Source organism: Lates calcarifer, linkage group LG15 (genome assembly GCF_001640805.2).
Source record: "Lates calcarifer isolate ASB-BC8 linkage group LG15, TLL_Latcal_v3, whole genome shotgun sequence".
In the NCBI taxonomy this organism is placed as follows: Eukaryota; Metazoa; Chordata; class Actinopteri; family Centropomidae; genus Lates; species Lates calcarifer.
Window position 1 is genome coordinate 11,121,150 of NC_066847.1, and position 21,866 is coordinate 11,143,015.

Below are 21,866 nucleotides of genomic sequence, written 5' to 3' on the forward strand. Positions count from 1 at the left end.
TATAGTCTCTTCTATTTGGTAATGTTACAAAGCCTAGACTCAAGATGTTGTACTCACATTCTGTAGCTGTGTAAGCACAGTGTAATTGTGGTAGACTAGCTGCATTGTGCATTCAAAGGGAAAAGAAAAGAAGAAAAAATAACAGCCTGGTGAGCAAAGAGTTTTACTCCATTTTTCTGCAGTCAGGTTTGAACAGTTCATGATCAACAGCCAGAATTTACAGGCTTATTATACAAAGGCATTGATTTGTCCAGGCATGACCAAGACATACAGTATGTTGATGATGACCCAAGCAGTTGGCACATGATCTTACTGATTGATACACTGCACATGCTAATGATTTATCCTTTGTCCAGACCAAGTATATCAGCAGGTTTATTATAGCAGAATTATTTTCTAAAACACAACAATTCCTAGTAGGGATGCTGTTTTATTACACTTAGGAGGATGTCATAATTTAGAAGCACTTATGTTCTCATTTAAAACCCAATCTGTCTCTTACATAAACAGATTTATTCTGCTGCTGGCTAATTTCTCACAGTGCAAATTCTTTTTCTTCCACCTGATTTACCTCTTGATCAAAAGTGATCCGACAACACAGAGCTGCTGGATTTTAGTGTTGTTTCCTTGTTTGTTTCTGCAGCAGGATTTTAGTTTCTAAATGAGTTTGTTATCAGTCAGGCCTACCTTTCAGAAGCTACAAGAGTTCAAATTGAAACATTTAATCAATTTCAGGCTAGGAATGTAACATGATCCATTTACTATGGTATCTGGACTAGTCTATTAATACTAGTACTGTGTTACTCTTTAGATGTAGCTAGTTACTGTGCATTCTAGTGTTGTGATTTTCTGTGCTGCTCCAACTCCAGTTATTGTGCAAAATAACTGCACTACTTACTACTTAACAGAGGCATGTAATGCCCTCTAAATACACTTCCAAAGATGACTACTCAGAAACAGTGATATACTGTAGACATAAAATAGTGCTGAGGGCTAATGGTTGTAAATCTGAAAGACTTCTTGAAGATGAACAGTCTAAAACCACTAACAAAGAAGCTTTGCTTTGTTAAGACATTTTTATGTTCAATATGTTGCAAAGTCTGATATCACTGACATCATCATCGTGCATCCACTGGCTAAGAAAAACAGGCAGATTATGTAAAAATGTCAGTAATGGTCACCGTTCAACGGTTCCATTGCTCCTATTTATGTAATGACCCTGAAAAGCTTGATCTCACTGCTCTACATCAACTCACTTGCGTGAACAAAATGGTTATTAAAGTGTGTTTTTCTCCACATTTTCTCCACTGAGGCTTAAAGCAGTGGAGAGAAGCGTGCTCAAACATAGTGCTAGGACCAGGACTAGATGGGTCCACCAGTATGTCTAAGAATATAAGCATATTTGTTTTTATGTAGAGGACGGACACTCTGATAGGTGGATAGAGACAGGTTTCTTGTCCTAGAAAGGGAAAAGGTACAACTGTATTGTCCAGTGTCAGATAAGGCACTCCTGTCAGGGACAGAAGTTTTTAAACCCAAATATTTAGACATCAGGCGTGGGGTTGAAGATGGAGGGCTGGGGACAATTTTTAAAATTATTTATCAAGTTGGACCGAGCGAATCTCATGTATTTTTATAGCTTTTCATGTTTAAGAACTTTCTCTGAATTTAATCAGATTCCTCTCCATCTCACTGTAAGGCAAAAATCAGGTAGTGCTTCTCTGCATGCATACTACTATGTATACATCCAACACATGCACTGTCTGCACAAAAAATCCCATAAACATTCGATTGTTCTTCCCTCTTATTATCCCAGTCTGTGCAGTTTTCATGCTTCTCAGGGTACGCTGAGCGTAATCCAACAGCTGTGCAATGAGGCGCATTTTTCATCCATTTTCAAATTCAATATTAATCCCTGCAGTCATGCTCCAATGATGCGTGGCTCGGTGGGTTATCCCTTTCATTAAACCCCAGAAAAGCAGTTTCTGCAATCTAGGCTATTTTAAGTCTTTCAAATACACCCCCCCTCCCTCTCAGAGTATAGATGGCAACAGAGATTACATAATTCAGTAGAGTGCTCTATCTGTCAATCAGCTCAACCAATCCCTGATTAGAATCTGGTAATCTTCACTCCAGAGTCGCCAACGATCAGACGGGCCATGGAAGGGTGAACCTACAAAATATTGACAGATTGAAAAAAAAAATAAAAAATTAACAATGATAAATCTCACAGTAACTAATTAACACAACACCACAGAATGAATACACAGTACTGAGGATACACATGGAGCATCTGGTAAAGATACAACACACCTCCTCACTAGCTGGGGAATAAGGATCTGTCATTGTCAACTATGTAAATGATTAATAATCTATTAATCACTCAAAGTTTATAAAATACAAAATACCTGCTTTTCTGCTAATTGTTAATCTTCATAATGACAAACGATATTAAAAACTAATTAGCGAAATACAGCACAATATACATTCTTTTCTGGAAGACATAAATCAGATAAGCATCTTCATGCAGGGAAACTGCTATACAGTGGCAGGCTATATGGTGAGATGACCCATATATTCACCTGTCATTGTGTTTTCTTATTTGGTCAAGAATTAGTGATTTTAAAGCATATTACAGCAACATGAGCATGTGCTTTATGTATGGGTGGATCTAGAGAAAAATAAGCCCCCCTAGTGTCACACCCCATCCATTCACCTACAGTTACTACACACAGATGACACCACTTCAAAACCAAGCACCATTTTTCCTCTTTCTGACCTGCGCTTGAAGCGGCCCGTACGGCACCAGTTCTCCATCCACAGTGAGGGTTCCTCGTGCAGACAGAGGCTGCAGCCTGAAGGCCCTGCAGGTAACATGGCTCACATATGGCGAGCTGACGGAGTGGTGTGTTCCTCTCTCCATGGCAAAGAACAATCTCAGTAGAGTGGCTCTAGAGATCCCCGCCCGCACAAAGGTCAGGTGGATCAGTCCATCGTCAAACCTGGCCTGGGGTGCAGCATGGAGGTCAGCCCCTAGGTGGGTCTGATAAAGGGCCAGGACCAGGACAAAGTCCCCTTCGATGGTGACCCAGTCTCTGGTGGGGAGGGGTTGGTCGAGGGGAGGTAACAAGTCATCCCTAGGGAGATTTAAAGGCAGTGAGACAAAAGGACGGTTCTTAAGGGGTCCTGCTGGCTCGGCAATGTCAAAGTTAAAAGACGAGGATGGTGTGCGTAGACAGGGTGAGGGTGAGGTGGAGTTTGGGGTGTTGGGACGGGGGGCGAGGTAGGATGAAGAGTGTGGGGAGGCACAAGACGGGGAGGAGGGTGGCGTGGGAGACAGAGACAGAGAGAGGGAGGGGAGTTTAGGGGGGAGAGAGTTTGAGTGGGAGTGCTGGAGAAGTGAAAGGGGCCTCGGCCTGGAGGCGTTCTGGTTTTGGTCCAGGGTCTTGGGCTTGTAAGAGAAGGGAGAGTGACGAAAGGGAGAGGAGATGGTGAGAGCTCGCTCACGAGCAAAGTCCAGTGGGTAGGACTCTTTCTGGTCATAGGTTCCATTCAGATCCATGTCCTCTACGCCGTATGAAGTGCCAGAGTCTGCGTCTTCCTCCTTACTGAGGCGCTGGTTGAAGAGAACATTGGCTATCTGGCTTGAAGGGGCTGAATTTTTCCTTAGAGCCTGTCTGGCCTGGTCTTGGTAAGAGAAACAACCCTCTGATTCTTCATCTGCCTCTCGCCCCATGTCTACCCCATAGCTCTCTCCAAGCTCTTTTGCATGTAATGCTCCCTCCTCCTGTGCAGAACCGCCGCTGCTTTCCCCTTCCTTCCCCCTGTCCTCCTCCTCCATCTCACTGGAGTCTTGCTCCGCTCTTTCCTCATCTTCCGTTTCATCCTTGATCCCAGCCAACCTTTCTTCCCTTCCCATATTGCATTCGTCCCTTTCATTTGATTCTGAACTTGTCCCCGACCTCTCGGAGCATGTCCCTGACCTCTCCTCTTCTGCCTCCATCTCCACCTCCCCCTCCCTCTCCCTCTCCCTGTCCTCCGCCAAGCTGCTTGCCCTCACCACACCAGTTCCTCCTCCCCTGGCCCTCTCCCTTCTCCTCTCCCTTTCTCTCTGCCTCTCCTCTTTTTCCCTCTCTCCCTCGCCCCTACGCAGGCTCCTCTGTTCGCTGATGCCCATGTCGGAGCAGGTGCGGTGGATGGGCATTCGGCAGAAGCCCTCAAGGCCTTCTGTGATACTGCGGGAGAGAGGTCTCCTTGGTGGAGGGGGTGTGGCATCTGGTGATGTGCTGACAATAGAAGGCGGCAGGTAGGAAAGGCGACCCTTGTAGGATCGAAGAGAAGCTATGCGCACCAGGGTACCCAGGGTGAAGCGGGCTGAGCCCAGTCCACGATACCTGCAATAAGCACAGATTTCATGTAAATCTTTTGATATGGAACTAAGTTATATCACATAATCATAACATAATTAGAGCTGTGCTTGGATGAACAGAGCAGTGGATGTTCTTGGTGCAATCACACACCCACCTCTCACTCTCTATGTCCACATCAGACACAAAGCCCCAGGCAACAGAGAGGAAAGAAAACAGTCTCCTGGGTGCCGCACTACGACTGTTGTTGGAGGGAGCGGGGCTTGTTGTCACAGAGACCAGGTCCATGGGTCGGACACCACCTCGACAGAGCAAAAAGCAGCAGTTCAAAAGGAGGGGCTCCCGAAGGCACATGTCATACCTGAGGGAGATATAAAAAAGACGGCATCTCTTGTCAGCAAAGATAAAGTGAGAACTGTACAAACAACAGGATCCTCCTGCTATTCAGAGATAAAGTATCTGTGTCTAGATAACCAAGCAATAGGGAAAAAAATCTATGTGCTCTGTTGATTAAAGACAAGACAGAACAACTTGTGAGTCTGGAACTAGGTTGGTCTGATTGCATAATCAAAATCAAATAAATTCATGTATCCACAATCATTACCTCTAAATAAGCTTGTGTGTTTTAAGAGAAGATATAACAGAGGTTGACTCATGCAGAAGCTAATAATGCAAAGTGTCTAGTGGTGCACAATAGCTTTTAACTTGACAGCACAGATCATTAACAAACAGAATCTAAAGGCCAACGTCACATCAAAGTTTTTTTAATATACAAAGTGCAGAGAGAGATGTGAAGATTATCACTAATTAGCACTTCTTGTTTTGTCTAGCACCAAACTTTTGAGTTGGGATGTAAGAAGCTTTCGAAAAAGACACAATTCTCCCCTCTACAAGAATGAATGAGATGCATGCTCACCCTGCATGGTGGTTGATAGAGCCAGCCAGTGCATTCCCGGAGCCACAAGGCAGAATGCCGACAGGTGTTTTTATTGCTTGTTCCCAGTCAGGACGCTCCATCAGCCCGTTAATGACCTACAGGAACATGACATGACAGTTGTTTGTCAATGTGGTATAAAAAAAAATGCAATAAATACATTCATTGTTGTACATCCCCCCACACCCTGAATATACCTCTAAATCCCACCATGCTTAGTCCTCCAACAAAATCATTACCCACCTCATGCAACAAGCCATCTCCAGAAACAATGATGATGCCATCCCACTCTGGGAGTGATATCTCTCTGATAAGCTCCCTTGCATGGTTCTGACGCTCTGAGGCAAGATTACAAAAAATTCAACAAAACTGAACACCTGTTCCATACTGTATGTTCTGTGTAGATGTAGTAACTGCCTCTTGGGGCTGCCTTTGGCTCTGGTGTGTTACCTGTCTGTATAAGGTTATAGCTGATGTTGGCCTCTCTGATCATTGGCAGGATGTGGGTCTGACACCACTGCATCGCCTGGCCTCTCCCGCTGAAGGGATTGACCAATAACAGTAGTCGCCTGGGACGAGGTAGCAGACTTCTTGAAAATTCTGTGTGAAATAAAGAAGGGAGAGCAAGAATAAGTTAATACTCACACAGTTCTTGTCTAGAACAAAGAAAGGAACTGCATTTTCAAAGCCAGCCAACTGGGATGTGAGCTAACCTGTCATTGCACATTGTTGCCCAACTCTGGACTTTGAGTGCATTCAACCATTTAAGTCTCTTTTTATTTCACCCCACAGGATCTACTTCACACTGCACAACACTGTCGCTTGAGCGAACATCTATTAATCATTCAAATTCAGATACATGATGAAGGACACATGAAGCATCAGCAAATAGGAATGAAATAAAACAAGGTGGTAAAAACAAAACAGCTGTGTGCAGAGGTAAATAATTTATTATATAACCAACTGATGTGCAGAAGCAATAAAACAAGACACTACCCTTTTTCCCTGCTCTCTAAGCAGCCCAGGTTGGAGTGAATAAAAAGCATCTATAGGTCAGTCTAAGATGTGGAATGGTATTGATGGATGTCGACGGTGCAGGGAAGATGATGATATGACTGCACTCTCAGATAATCCTGGATTATGCAACAAACCAAACCAAAGCAAATCAACAGACAACCCAACCAGCTAAAGATACAGCAGCCATAAAAATAAAAAAATTCATACAATCAAGACAGACAGTCATCCAGAAACAGAGCGCTTAGGTAAGAGAACTGAAACAGAGAAATGAGAAAGAATGAGGGCTATGTGAGGAAAGTGAGTAGAACGAGGGGTCATACAGAAGGCAAACTGGCCAAACTGAAAAAGACAGGGTGAACTGAAGTCTGGTAAGGCAAGAGCAGACAAGCAGAGGAATGGGGAAAATTAAAAATGACTGACAGCTGTTGGGGGAGGGAGGCAGTGATGTGACAGGTAAAGACTGAGGAAAACACACGGTAGAGAGATTAAAGAGAAACAAGGGTTAAAGATTTAAGACAACGAAGGAGACAGAAAAAGACGAGAGATGCTTGTCGAGTAGATGACGCAACAGCTAAGGTGAGAAGAAAACACCCACACACAAAAAGCGAATGTTAACACTGCGCGGGACCTTTCTATCGGTTTAATTTTTGAGGCTGGAGGATACAGTGCATGGGAAGGGGGGTGAGCTGCAGAGGCCGCACCCTCTCTGTCTCCACATTTGACAGCAAATGATACAGACCGTGTGTGCAGGGCAGATAAGGGCAAAGAAAGAAAGATGAAAGTTAGTATAGATGAATACACTCTAGAAAAAGATACAGTCATGTGAAACAAAACAAACAAAATCCAAACCAAATACTCTAAATCTAACAGCCTCTTATGGTGTATTAGTGTTAATCCCCTTTTGTGTACTATGAGATAAACCCTAAAATGCTCAACTACTCCTGGCACCATTTCTGCCCTCACTGACAAAATGTGTGCACTGTTCATACAGAAGGGTCTTCAGTCACTGTGACATTAAGCTATACTTAGCAAGCATTTACAAAGGAGACATAAATCAAGGCAGCACAAGGCAACATTGTGTGGTTTCTTGTAGCAAACAACAGGAATTCAAGACTTGACAAATGTTAAGGTCAGCCAAAGTAAATGTTATACTCACTGTTATCTACTGTAAATTATCAGTTCTGTGTTAAAAGTTTAAGCAACTTTCAAGACTCCAACTTCCAATGTTTTATGTTGATAAATCAACAATATAATCAATAAAAAAAGACATTTGATGACATCAGTTTAGGCTCTAGGAAATTGTGATGGCAATTTTTCACTATTTTTCTTAAGTTTTGTGGACCATAAGATTAATTGATTAATTGAGAAAATAATCAGCATATCAATCTATTAGTTGCAGACCTACTCTTCACACTGATTCATTATCTTTAAAAAAGGAATGACTCTGCAAGTTTTCATGACATGAACTGAAACTGGTCCTTGCCTGAAATTTAATACATCACATCTAAAAACTGCTGCCACAATCTCTGGTACGGTCCTATAATGAATGAACTCCATGACACATGTTGGAGAAAAAACGTCTTTAGCAAGACACACGCTCACCTGTGTCAGCAGTGACGGTCACACCTCTGAGTAAACACTGCACAGCGGCCGACCACCTCTCAGCTTCAGGCCTGCTTTCTGCCAGGTAGGCCCTCACCTGCCTGCGCCGGGACACCCCTTTCCGTCGCTTGCCTGGCGGGTACCAGTACAGCACCAGGAGAGGGGGTGCAGGGGCACGGGGGCAGCTACACCCAACTAGCTCTGATAAAGGCAGCAGGAGACGGGCTTCCTTCCCCAGCCGTGGTGATAAGCGCTGGATATGTACGTGGGTGTGGGTGAGGGTCAAGGCATAGTTGGAGACTGGAGCTGGAGTAGGGGAGGCAGCAGGGGAGAGTCCACCTGGACCACCAGGGCTGTTGGGGCAGCTGTTATTGTTGCTGTTGCTGCCTGATCCCCAGCTCGCAAACTGGCCATGAAGGAGGGCTTCTGCTGGAGAAGGTGAAGACGGTTCTGGGGATCGCATCTTCACTGTTGAAGGTTTAACAGGAAAAATTACGTCTCACAAGTTTGAGGGTAGTATTTTCTACAGTTGAAGAGTGGGATTTGGTAGCTCTTCAAGATCTGCAGGGAAAATTGTATATTTGAATGTCAGTCTGAGAACTTTATCCCTGAAATCTCCTCAAAATCATTCTTCCATTTCAGTGCTTGAATTCAAGAAACAATGTTACATTAGAAAAATCTGCTCTGAGTTTCTGTTCCCGTCTGTCCACTTCAGAAGTATGTCGTCATTTGTAAAGAAAAGGGACTTCTTCCAGTTCAAAGGTTTGGAGCATATATCCAGTGAAGATGGGAGATACTATAGTCTTTGTGGCACACTCCCATCACAGTTTGATCTCAAGAGCTGTCAGCTTCCACAGTTTACTGCCAGTTGAAATCTGGACAGGTAATACTTCAACATATTCAAAGACAACACAACTTCAAAATGTAATTTCCCACGATAAGATCAGTCATTTAAAACAAAAGTGTTCTTCACAAAGATTGCATAAGTAAAAAGATAAGTTTACATTACAAATTAAAGCCACCTATTGTGATAACAATATAAGGCAGCCAAGCAGCTACAAATAAACTAATCTTTAAATAATTACACGAAAGAACAAAACTCTTAGTTGCATTGAAAACTGATCCATTAACTATGAATAAAACAAACACCCCTTGTTTAGACAATGAGGCTACAACAATTAAATTAAATTAATGCACAAGTAAAGAACTCTGTAAAGTATGTTGCATGGTAAGTGCTGGCCAAAATGTAATTAATGCCATAAAGATATGGTAAGTGAGGCATTTTCAAGACCTTTGATACTTCTATTGCTATCTTTAATCTCAGTGATATATAGGAGGCAGACAAGAGGAGTGACTAGGCCAGTCCTCTAGACAGTAGTGTGATACATTAAAGTTTCATCCAAACGCTCCTGCATTACTTCATTAAGTGTTCTCAACAAGAGGAGGGTGAACACAAAGTGAGACAGGTGGAGACCAGACAATAAAAAAAACAAAAACAGAAACAAAACAAAAGACAAACAAGGACACAGTTCCAGTTGGGTCCTTGGTTTATGTCATGGTAATGTCCTTGAGTCGAGCCTCACGTTCCCTCCCGAAGATCTCTGTTCCTGTAAGAGGACAAAGGAGGACAACAGTCAATTGTAAAAGTGGACAAAACCAAAACAAAAAAAACAATAGTAGAAAGTTACTGTAACTGTGATCCATCCACCTACAGGTGTTTTTAGAGCAGTTGGGTAAGATGTTGAATAATTTTTGTTTCTTATTAACTTGGATTTCACCGGCCAAAGGTGAATATTCCTGTATCACATTTTCACAAGCAGAGTTGAACAAGCACAGAGAAGGACTGCCATGATAAGAGGAAGAGATACCAGTTACAGGGTGAAGCAACACAAGAGCCATCGTGCCCCTTAACCTTAGGTGCTTCTTTGCTGAGGCATATAATGACTCAGAGTCACACATCCTCATCCGTCATGCTGAGACTCAACATTATTTTGGATGAAAGGTTGCATGAGAATGGCCACAACATGTTGGTATTTCCATATTAAGGGCTTTTTGTCTGGCAGGATTTTGGGGACACAGTGTCTCTTTCACAATTTGAATCTAGGATTGTGATTTAACAAATTGCTGACCTGACTGGTTCCGGATTTTAGAGGTTTTGCAATGCGCATTAGTGTGAAACAATCTTGCTTACTTATCTTTTTTTCCCAATCAAGAAATTGCTTCATAATTAGCCTGATAAAAATGCAACAAGTTTGGGACTCATTTCACAAACAACTTCACCTAACTTGGAAAACAACTTGTTACATGATTTCTGAAAAGGTCTACAATATAAATGATAATATTGACATTTTTTATGATCATCATATTATTTTAATGTATGTAGATGAGAGGTTACAGTCATGTTAAAGCTCCAAGTCAGCAGAATCCAGATCATTAGACTTTATAGCACCAAAGTGCAACCACTGGACTATCAGTGTGAAACATCGGTATACCCTAAATTAATAAACTGGTCACATCTTTCTTTCAAGTGTTACCACAGACAGGAAACATTATGCAAGCTGTGGTGCAGACAAAATCAATACTTGACTGATGTCCTGTCCTGATAAAACACACACAAAAAGGACCTCACTGATGCCCATTGTTGCACCTTACGTCCTTGAAATGCAGGGCGGGGACACCCAGAAATAATAATATCAGCAGGCTAATTTTGTCTCCCACACAATGAGCCTGCTGTTGACTGATTTCGGGGTATTTTGGGCAAGTTTCTGTTAGCTCATACTCTGAACTTAACATTACGGTTACACACTCAATGGTAGAGATAAGAGCTCGTCTAATTACTCTGATGATCCAAAGTAAAAGCTTTCTCCGCTGAACTTTAACCCAACGTTAGCTAGCAGGTTGACAGGCTGTGAGCCAGCTAACTTACTTAGCTGCACTTTAACAGTTAAAGTACAACCGAGCTGGGGAGCCATTTTCATGAACGCTGCAGCTTTTGACGTTACTACCAAGAGGTAGAAATAGTTTAAAACTGTAAGGAAATAACCAGAATTAATGCTGAATCAAGGTGATAGCAAACGCTAGCTAATGTTGTGAATACTGTAAAGTGCTGCCTGACACAGCGGTGGCAGTTAGCAGGGGCTAGCAGTTTGCTAGTTAACGTGTAGTTAACAAGTTTAAACCTACTTACTAAACTATAAAATCATTATTCCCATGAAAAACATCTGACCTCAACATGGGCATACCAAAAACCTCCCGTTTGACATTTTTTCGTCTTATTTCTTGTTTGGTTTAATGGGGTGCACAAGTTAGCGCAGATAACGTTACATGGCAACGTTAGCTAACGGGCGATATAATCTGAGAGTAGCGAAAAACACAAACTTTTTAAGGATCATATTTATGCCACTACGTAAGTAAACAGAGCCAGACTGATTACAATACAGCAAAGAGGGGAAAAAAGCCCACAATTACCTCATCTTGTCCCCCCTCTCACGACGACAGATAGTCGCTTGCTGCTGTGAAAACTGTGGCTCGGTGCAGGAAGTGTCTGGAGACGCAGGAGCAGCAGCTTTGAGCGGCGCAGAGGAAATCCAATGGCGATAAGGAAAACACCGCAACACCCACCGACATTCTCCAATCATTGACAGACTACCACTTCCTGACCGAGTCATGTTTTTTCCAGGCCAAGTCATACCAAATTCTGATCAAAAGATTTGTGAGGTCATATTTACGTTAAAGCTTCACAAAGGCCTGTTTATGAAGATGTTTTAGCCATGCCTCATTACTTCCCTGTGATGTTAACTAGCTATGGCATCATCTGCTTACAATAAGTTACCCCCACGTGCAAGTTGTCCAATAAAACACAAAACTCATTTTGTACAGCCAATCTTTTATTTGTATCAGATTGCATGGAAAACAAACAGACAGACTAGTTCTTGTAGCCACGGCTGGCTCTGCGACCACGAGCTCTCTCGAACTTCCTGCCCTTGGAGCGGACGTAGGGCCTGGAGAAGAAAAAGAACAGGTTAAGTATAAGATGATGGCACCACAAACCCCAACATTCATGTAACAATTACACAGCTAATGTATATACCTGAAGCTTTGTTCATTCTTTCTCCACCAACGCTGCCTTACAAAGCCAACCTAACTCCTCTATCAATAAACTCATTTTAAGGGTCAGAATTAAAAACACAAAAATTTTCCCTTTAACCTGAAAGTTTCCTAATCTGTTGTGTTCTGTGCATATCGGCTGTGGTTCACTGTCCTTTGGAGCTCAATGGCAGTATGTTTCTTGTGATCAAATCTAAACAGCTACAGCTCTTTCTAATAAATGGCAAACTCCACAACTTATAGACTGAGTGTATATGGAAGAATTTGAATAAAAACTTTCATTTTGTTAATTATGTACAGAAAAAGGTGTGGTGATTTTTATATAGTGTTGAGAAACATAACTGCAAAGCCAGAGAGTAGCATATCCATTATAATTTTCTCCAAACCTCTGCAATTAACATTATATTTGTTGAACAAAGGCGAGACCAGTAACTTCACTGAGGGCAGCACTCCATCAGGTGTGTCATGGTCCATGTTATAGCTTTGGGCATTTTTATATTAAGCAGTCTGTTGATCTGTGCTGGGAGAAGGTGCACCGAGTTCACATTAGTCAAAAGAACTGGACTTTGGGGTCATGTGTACTTGAATCCAGGCCTGGGTCCCTCAGGTGAAAGCCCCCCTTAGAGGAACGCTAGCAGGAACTATCATTAAATGTTGTTTGATACACCTGAACTTTTCTCTTCTATGAAAGGTGCTTAAACAGGTGCTTAATAACTTTAGATGTTTAAGTACCTTTCAATTCAAACAATAGCTGATTTATATTTCTAATTCTATTTTACCATCTCATGACATTCAATATTAATTAATAATTAATAATTAATATTACACATCAACATTCAGGAGAGTTGATAGAGTAATACCCAGTAAATCTTTCCTAAGAACTATTTTATTCCCCTTTATGAGAAAGGATGAGAGGAAGAGACAAAGAAAATTGGTAAGAGAAACACAAAGTGAGATGTAGAGAAAGAAGAGTAGATGAGACGATGTCTGATGGATAGAGTTTGTGCCAGAGAAGCAGCAGCTGAGTTGGAGTTCACTGAATGTGTCTTCTACTCAGGCCTTTGTGGTAGCAAAGCAGACTGATCAAAGTACTGGAGCATCCGTACCAACTGCAGAGACTGCATTACTTAAACATTTTGTTCTGTATTTAACAACACCAACACATCAACTGTACGTACTTGGTGTGGCTGTGAGGGGTTCCAGGGGCTTTTCCAAAGTGCCTGTACACCTCTCTGCCTTTACGGGGTCCTGGAGAACAAAACCGTATAAGTATGAGATGTCACAAATACTGTACAGCATGTCAAAAAATATTACTGTCAGAAAATATTACTAGTCTGTAGACCATCTCAAGGGTTAAATGCAGCCCTGAAATTAGCTGTTAAATTTAACCTTTTGCTATTTATCACAAGTACAATTTGGCTTAAAGGATGATCCACATGAATGTGCAGACTCAGTATTTGAGAGAAAAAAAACACAATGTCTTTGCAGGTGAATATTTGTTTGTTGGCAAGGAAAAGTGTTTTAACAGCTGACAACATGATTGTTAAAACAAAACCAACTGAAATAGCACATATCAGATGCCCCCCTTAAAGAAGCTTAAAGAAATGCTCATCATACAAAGCTTGAAAGTTGAGACATTAATGCTGAACAAATTAAAGCTCCACCAAGCTTACAAATGGTTGAAGAGAAATGTGAATATATCTGGTAACACATCAGGCCACAATACAGATGAAAACTGTTCCTATTTACTAACTGTTCTCATCTATGGTGTAAAAACACAAATCTACTTCATTCAGTCACACCAGTCTACCAGTCTGGTCTACATAACTATATTTCAGTGGTGTTGTAAGTCTCCAAGTCTGTAAGTGTGAAATTCCTATAGTAATGTAGACTAAAGGCAGTTCTTGATGTCAAACAACTTTTCTTGCTTGCAGACATCCATCATTTAACCCAGGTAGCCCTAATGGGAATCATAATGCTCATCTGTCCATGTTATAGCTCCACCTTTGTATTAAGTGTGTGATGCTCTGGCATGGGTAGGTCAGTGACTGCTTACATAATCTACTCAAATTGCATTATGTTAACAAATTCAATAGAAATCTATATGTTTAGTTACCTGACAGCAGCACTGTGCCCTGTCCCTTGGGAGAAGCCAAAGCCAGCTGGTCAAAGGTCATCACCTGACCGCCTGCCTTCAGGATTCTGCGGCGGGCACCATCAGTAACCCTCAGAGCGCAGATCTGTGGGACAACAAAAAGGGCATGAAGACTTTCTCAGAGATTTCCAATAACAGTGTTGAGGAAGGACTAAATGATATGTCAGGGAAAAAAATACTGTGCAAGGAAGAGTTACCTTGAGCTTGGGGATGTCCTGAATCCTGACATCATCAGTGACTGTTCCAACAACAACAGCGATTCTGTTCTCACGGCCAGGCATCTTCATCTTACGGATCTGTGGAGGGAGACGCAAAGTCAGAAATTCAACTGATAAAAGGGGCTTGTCAGCAACCTCCTCATCAATTATAGACTGTACAATTGTCAATTATGAGCAAACAATTGTACACTTGTGATAATTATGTAGTAATGAGTTAGCTTTATGGTTATTCTGAATTCATTTTGATTAATCCAGTTAATTTCTTTACTTCAAAAACAAGGAGGTAATCCAATCTTTTTTTTTTTTCATGTTGAGGAGCAGTAAAAGGAGCCAAATAGGAAAAGTCCTTGACTATCAATTCAACTCAATCCTAACTTCATCACAAAATTCAGAACCACTGAAGCAGAATAGATGAATCAAGTTCAACTGAGGATACCAGATAACAAAACTCATGAGTATCTGCCATATTTTGTACCAATCAGATACCAGTGCTATTTCTCTAAAAACAATTTAAAGTCTGTATACCTCACTGCTTAGAGCTCATTGGGCCATTTTTAGTGCAGGGTTACATGAGGTCAGAATGCTGTGATGCTAAAAATTTGTCAGGCCACCAAGACTGAATAAATTAAACTGACAGAAACTCTCTTTTACACACTGACACTCATCAGTGGATCAGTTACATCAACACCAAAACTGATCCAGAACAAGTGTATCGTTAAAAACAACAGTCAAACCAAATCTTACATGTCATAAATCGATGCCAACGCAGACTACAACTGGCCCCAAAATACCACTATCTAATAAGACCAAACAAGATTCATTAGTGGTGGACAGCTTGAGAGGTGAGACTGACCAGGCGGGAGATGGAGATGGGAGGCCTGTTGGTCCTGCTCATGAAGAGCCTCCTCAGGACAACCTTGTTGAAGGAAGCATTACAGCGGCGGGCCAGGAACCTGTACAACTGTCAGAAACCAGCAGGATGGTTAGAAAAGTTACACACAATCACACCAATGATTTTATGCCACTACAACTATTGGTGGTGGTATTCCTCTAGTAAGTAAAGCATGATGTGTCAATGTGATTTACCTTGACCAGGAGCCTCAGATAGATATCCTGGCTCTTTGGCTCTTTCCTGTGCACCTTACGGTCCTTATTGTGTCTGATGTCAACTCCCTGGAAAAGTGAACATGAAACAAATTAACACAAACATTAATTGATAAGCAGCTCCTTTTCGCTTAATTTCTGGTGTTTTGTGTCACATAATGACATCTTACATCAAAGCTTCACTTCTGGATTTACTGTACATTTTAGTCTAATGTTAACAAAATATTAACATAGCTTTTTATCATGAGCAGAGTTTATTTAGCCATTAAAGCAAGTAGTTAAACGTGTAGCAAGAGGCCGGTTCACACGTTGACACTCCGCTGCTAACTGCTATCACACAGACAAGACGCCTGCAATTTACAGCCAAGACGGAGTTTAACATTTGGGAAAACACGCTAACTTTAAGGAAATAACAGTTACAGTTCTAGATAATATTCCGCATTCTGAAACCACTTCCAAATCTAATTTCTGATCAACCTCAAGGTGTGAAGCGGCTGCCTGTACAGCACTAACGTCGGCATCAGAGAGAGCAAGCTAACATGGTCAAACATGGTCAAGTAACATAAAATCATGGCTAGGCTGTAACGTAAATGATGTTTAGAAACAGTAACCGCTGCTATTAAAAAGATGAGATGCTTTAATTCAGAGGATGATCGTGGATACTCAGACTACCGTGTTTAAAAATTTCTACTAGCGATACCTACCATCTTGGACTCAGAGCGAAAAGGGAAAAGAACGGGCCGAGGTCTCGCGATAAACAATGCTCTGAAATCTCGGGATTCTGATTGGCTACTGAGCATATGCTTCCTGCGGGCCACAGTCAAAACAACTGTGAGGATTTAAGATGGCGCCTCCAGTGGTGGGCACAGAGGGAGATTATCTAATTAATAATTTTGAGAAGAAGAATAAAAAGAGAAGAGAATAAAAAATGTAAACAAGACCTTTTAAACCTTTATTTAAAAATGTATGACAACAACAACAACAAACTTAGGCCAGAATGACAGACTGAAACACTGAGAGGTTTAAGAGCTCTGCTCAGACTTAACTCAGAGACTGTTGCATCACAGTTTACATATGCATACAGTCACGTAAGAGACAAGGAAGTTGAAACAAGATAGAGACCCATCACAAACCCACAGGCGCTGATTCACAGAGATGAGGTCTTTGTCTTATTCAGAAATCCTCCCCCAGTTTCCTCATTAAACCTACTGACTCTGCAACTTAACTCTGCCCTTAAATAAGCCTCATCTACGGTCATTATGTTACAAAAAACGTGCATCATGAAGCTGATGATTTTGGGTTTATTTGAGTTTGTGGTCACGCTGCTGTCTGAGGTGGCACAGGAAGATTGTGAAAGTCAATGCGATGCCTCCCAGAAAAGCTGTCCGTGCCACAGGGGGAACCAGGGCAAAGTTCACTGCCTGAGAAATAAAAAGAGATTAAAAAAAAAAAAAGATATGTGTCTGTGAATCTGTGTGTGCAGCAATGAAGTAAATAATGATGATGATACAAGAATATCTCACCTGCATTGTTGACCAGTATACCACTCCAGCCTAGAGAGGTGAACCGAAGATAGAGACAGAGAGACTAATTATACAGCATTTTTGGGAACATGTAGCCCTTTGTGTTATTATTTAGTGTAATAAGGACAATCTTTAACTTTGTCATATACCTTATAAGATGTCCAGAATTTCTGTCTCCAGTCTTCAAGTGGGTCATCTTTGTTTTCTAGCAAACTTAAACCTGAAAAGGCAGAGGTGACTGTTAAATTGTCTTTGTTGGGTCTATCATCATAACTCAGTTCACTTTAAATCCTAATTTTGATCCCAGTTTTTAATTTTTTTTTTTCATCCATCCATTATCTATAACAGGAAACAAACAAACTGAGGTTTTCAAAATAATCATCGTTTGGTTGGTGGCTTGTCAAACTGTCTTGGGTGGCTGGGGTAATCAGGACTAGTTTGTAGTTTGATCTAAATCATAGTCAAAGTATGTCTTTGTGAAACTGGCCACAGATTCATACACAGCTCTCCCCACCAAAGTTCCAAAAAAAGACACATAAAATAAACTTCTACAAGTACATAAGTGGAGACTTGAGGGAAATTAAAAAGTCGGGGGAAAAAAACAGCAGCACAACAGACACCAGCATTTCTCAAGTAGAACATAAGACCCAAACAGAGTCTTCACATAGTTCTTAAGAATACACACAAGAAAAGATGTAAATAGTCATTGTAACACACTTACCAATATAAAAGGCACTGATGGTCAGAGGAGCCGCGACCAGTTGATCCACTACAACTTTCCCCGTCACTGCCTTCACTCCGCCCCCCGGCAGCAACCTCTCCAACCACCTGAGCCAGTGGTAGTTGAAGTTGGCATGGAAACAGAAACCGACAGTGGCCACTCGAGCTGTCTGACGCCAGTCGATGCCAGCTGAACCCTCTGACGTGGGTCCCGCATTTTGTTTCCCACCCAGCACACTCTGCTGTATCACGTCAGCAGAGGCAAACAGAGTTGTGTATCCCAGGACGTTGCTGATGTAGGGGTGGGCCTTGAACACAGCCCAGGCCCGGTTCATGATAGAAAACCTGATCAGAGAGAAGATTAAAGCCAGATACTTTCATAATGATGCCACTAGGTGTCACTGCTTCACAATATGACACTTTAAAGCAAGAGGAAGGAAATGTTCAAATAAAACTGATGTTAGAAATTAAGCACAGTTGATATTGGCAATAATCACTTGACATAACGTATATCACTCACAAACTGTGTCTAAATTACACACTGAAAATGATTCCCGCTGTGTCTTGACCCACTTTAAGTTACGTATTTTTAGTTAATTACTTTTATCCAAATAACGGTCAAACCTACCTCTTAGCGTGGCTTTTCTCACTCTCTCTTTAAATTTCCAAGACCAAAGAGACACAAGCTGGTTTATGATTGGTTCTGTTGGACAAGGAGGAGGAGGAGCTGAGGTGAATCTACAAGCGAGGGAGGTTTTCTCACCGGGTCAAAGTTCTGCCACTGTTGCAGGAAACGTGATAAGACCTTTATCAGCCCACTGAAGAGGAATCTGAGAAAAAAAACACATGTGAGGAAGGATAAAGAAGTGAACAACAAAGCAATAATCTGCAGTCACAATGTGATTTATTCTACCTCTCAAACCTTTTCATGTGAATAAAAGTCTCATGTGTAATTTGCTGGACAGTAAATGTTACTTACCACAGTTTTGTTCCAGCTGGGTGAAGTGTTGAAGTTCAGACTGCAGCAGAAAGTTAACTGTGCAGCTCTCTGGTCAGAAGCACATGTGGTGTCACTATAAATAGATGCCACTCCTGCAGCAGTGCTTCCCTCCTTTGAGTAACTATAAGATGCACAAAATATTAGTTTTATTAGAGTGAGGAGTTGAGCTGTTGCGTTTACGAGGCCATAAAAGTGACTGATATACATTAAACAACAACAAAAAAAAAAAAGAAAAAAGTTTGAAGCCAAAGCTTTTACAACTTTAAGGCAGTTGATGTAAAGCTGATCACTGACTACAATGAACACAGAACATCTCATCCAATAAACAGATTTTAACAAACGAAAAAAAGTAAACTGGTATATATGAAATGAGGGGGTATAGCTCAGTGGTAGAGCATTTGACTGCAGATCAAGAGGTCCCTGGTTCAAATCCAGGTGCCCCCTGGGATAAGTCCTTCATTTCTTGTCCCTCACTTATAAGTCTCTTTAGATAAAAGCATCTGCTAAATGAGTGAATGAAATTGACGGAAGTCAAACTTCTTCAAAGCATAAAAGCAACAAAAAAATCCCTGGAAAAAAAGACCAGTAACAATGAAGTATGTACAGAAACGTAAGATGTAACGTATATATGTGAGGGGGAAAGTTAAATTCAAGATTAGGTCATTTTGAAGTTGTTTTTTAATTTAAAAAAAAGGAGAAAGAATATAAAATGTCTTGGATTTTATGTTATTTCTCTCTCTCTGTCTTTCAGCTTTGTGAAAAGGACAGCCTGTTCACCCACCTGCTGCCATAGACATGTAAAATTCTGTACTTGGGAGGTGAGCTATTGAATTGCAAAGGTCAATTAAAGCCACTAGCAACAATCTCAGCTCTTCCCTCTGAGAATGTGATAATTAGGGCCAGAGTTTAAGCTGATCAATTAAGGGCTTGTTAACTGCCTCAACTGGTGCGTTTGTGTCTCTCAGTGTTTAACAAGCTGCCTTTGGTGTGGCACACAATGGAGACGTGTGCCCGCCCGCACCTCCATGAGCCGTTGACTTCTCAGATAATTGCCTCTTTCTTTCCAGAGCCTCTCATCGTGTCTCACTTCCTCTCCCTCTATCAATTTGTCAAGTTGGATCCCATTCATACAGCTAGAAAAAAGGGATTTTGTGCATTTGCATTGAACGCTTATGTCACTTGACTTAATTTGTGTGCACAGACCACAATTAAAGTGCCACACTTCTCTCCCTGAAGCCTCCCACCTCCTCAGTCCTCACTGCAGTTTGTAGAAAGCATAGGAAGACACACAGCAGCCTGAGGAGGAGAAAGGTAAGAGTGACTTTCTGGTTATTTTTTATGCATCTGAACACAAGACTAAACATAGCAAACAGCAGTTACTGTATATTTCTTGTTTATCAGTTCTCTAATGTAACTGTGATTATAGACAGTTGAGGGACAGAGGAACTCAAATCCTTTACATAGGTAAAATTAACAATAACACACAATGTAAAAATAGTCTGTATTCAGATGTAAATGTGCTTATGTTTTAGCTGTAAATTTTACTTAAAATAAAAACATTAAAGTTGTGCTGAGAATGGCTCCTGTCAGTGTTATATTATAATTAATGTCTATATTATTTAATCAGTTTTGCCATAGAAGTGTAAGGCAACATTTTATGTTGCAGCTGGTTGAGGTGGAGTTAATTTTAGTTCATATACTGTACTATGGGTAAACTGACCCATAGAAATGCACTGTATTTTATAAGATCAGTATAAATTGTGTATATAATAATTTAAATTAACTAATAACTACAGTTGTGAAATAAATGTAACAAAGTAGAAAAGTGCAGAATTTCCCTCTGAAAAGTATAAAGTTGAATAATGTGGAAACACTCATGTAAAATACAAGTACCTCAAAATTATAGTCAAGCACAGTACTTGAGTAAATGTAGTTAGTTACAATGATAGAGTCTTTTTTAAAATGAATAACATTTTCAAACAGAGCTGTCTTGTGCTGTTAGGCTGCTTCAGATGATTAAAATGTATGATAAATGTTGTCCTGGGTCGTGGCTGTGAAAGAAATGATACCTTAACATTTAAAGCGCAGTTCACTTCATCTGATTTCAGCACAGTATTTCTCAGCGACATGACAGCCACCCTGAATTTTTCTTCTCTCATCTTTAATTTCTCCATTTCTCCTCACCTCACTACCTGTTCTCTTTATACTGATCCCTTAACTCCCAATCTCTCTTTTCAGCCATGCGTCCATCTATCTCTGTTAGTCTGGAGCCCGGGTTGGAGCGAGGGGTCCCCTGGGGTCGTGACCTTTACACATTTGTAACTTCAGCAGCAGGTCACATGATGAGGACCCTGCAGAAACCCCGGAAGAACCGGCCGTCCAAACGGCAGGTCAACCACCGCCGCTTTCTGCACAACATGATTCAGAGGTGTGTTGGGCCGCGAGAGAAACACATCAGCTGATGTTAAAATGTAGAACAGTCTGCTGAGGCAGTGGTTCTCAAACTGGGGGTCAGTCCCAGGAAGAATCAAAGGGGTCACCAGATGATTAAAGGGATAAAATAGGGATAAAGGGATAAAATGTCTAAAGGTAACAAAATCCATCAAAATTGTTGTCATAGAGAGGTTGCCAGGTAACCAGCAAAAAACCCTGGAAAGTATTTACTCCTGGCTAAGAGATAATCTTGCATATGACCCCCTGTGAAACCACAACATGTTGTTCTTAGGCTTGGATGGATCGGACTGGATGGAGCCTAACACTGTGGATTAAAGAAACATGACACAACATGTTAACATGTTGATGGTAGGCAGGTCTAGTAACTGTTGGACAGAACCAGACTAGCTATGTTCATGGTCTTTGTGCTAAGCTAAGATAACACATTGCTGACTGTAGCTTCGTATTTAATGAGCAAGAATTATATAAGTGTCATAAGTCAAATGTCAAACTATTCCTTCAAGGGGACATGGGTCAAATCGACTGGGAACCATTATCTAATGGCATTATGAAAACCACTGTTGTCTCTTTCAACAGGAAGTTTGCAGACATAGAGGCGGCAAACCACAGACTAGCATCTGCTCTTTACTTTAAGAGCGAGGAGAAAACATTATCCTCTTTGCAGT

At 41.3% G+C, this 21,866-nt stretch overlaps 3 protein-coding genes and 1 non-coding gene across 4 annotated transcripts; 1 reads left to right on the plus strand and 3 right to left on the minus strand.

Annotated features, from left to right (window-relative positions):
* Positions 1–491: 491 nt before the first annotated feature.
* sphk2 (sphingosine kinase 2) lies at positions 492–11,502 on the minus strand. Its single transcript, XM_018680384.2, has 8 exons — positions 11,389–11,502; positions 7,921–9,527; positions 5,752–5,901; positions 5,545–5,639; positions 5,284–5,399; positions 4,525–4,728; positions 2,780–4,394; positions 492–2,173 (listed from the first exon to the last, which is right to left on the minus strand). Exons 2-8 carry the CDS (start codon positions 8,381–8,383, stop codon positions 2,111–2,113), a joined length of 2,706 nt encoding a protein of 901 aa, XP_018535900.1. The 5' UTR covers positions 8,384–9,527; positions 11,389–11,502; the 3' UTR covers positions 492–2,110.
* A 287-nt stretch (positions 11,503–11,789) lies between these two features.
* On the minus strand, positions 11,790–16,307 carry rpl18 (ribosomal protein L18). Its single transcript, XM_018680389.2, has 7 exons — positions 16,209–16,307; positions 15,487–15,573; positions 15,254–15,361; positions 14,380–14,478; positions 14,144–14,267; positions 13,206–13,275; positions 11,790–11,921 (listed from the first exon to the last, which is right to left on the minus strand). Exons 1-7 carry the CDS (start codon positions 16,302–16,304, stop codon positions 11,846–11,848), a joined length of 660 nt encoding a protein of 219 aa, XP_018535905.1. The 5' UTR covers positions 16,305–16,307; the 3' UTR covers positions 11,790–11,845.
* Positions 16,308–16,433: 126 nt separating this feature from the next.
* si:ch211-120k19.1 (uncharacterized protein LOC563199 homolog) lies at positions 16,434–18,819 on the minus strand. The gene is made up of 6 exons (XM_018680532.2): positions 18,727–18,819; positions 18,376–18,577; positions 17,749–18,092; positions 17,177–17,247; positions 17,028–17,057; positions 16,434–16,925 (listed from the first exon to the last, which is right to left on the minus strand). Exons 3-6 carry the CDS (start codon positions 18,080–18,082, stop codon positions 16,806–16,808), a joined length of 555 nt encoding a protein of 184 aa, XP_018536048.1. The 5' UTR covers positions 18,083–18,092; positions 18,376–18,577; positions 18,727–18,819; the 3' UTR covers positions 16,434–16,805.
* A 300-nt stretch (positions 18,820–19,119) lies between these two features.
* On the plus strand, positions 19,120–19,191 carry trnac-gca (transfer RNA cysteine (anticodon GCA)). The gene has a single exon. It is a non-coding gene; the product is annotated as a tRNA-Cys (tRNA).
* The last annotated feature ends 2,675 nt before the right edge of the window (positions 19,192–21,866 follow it).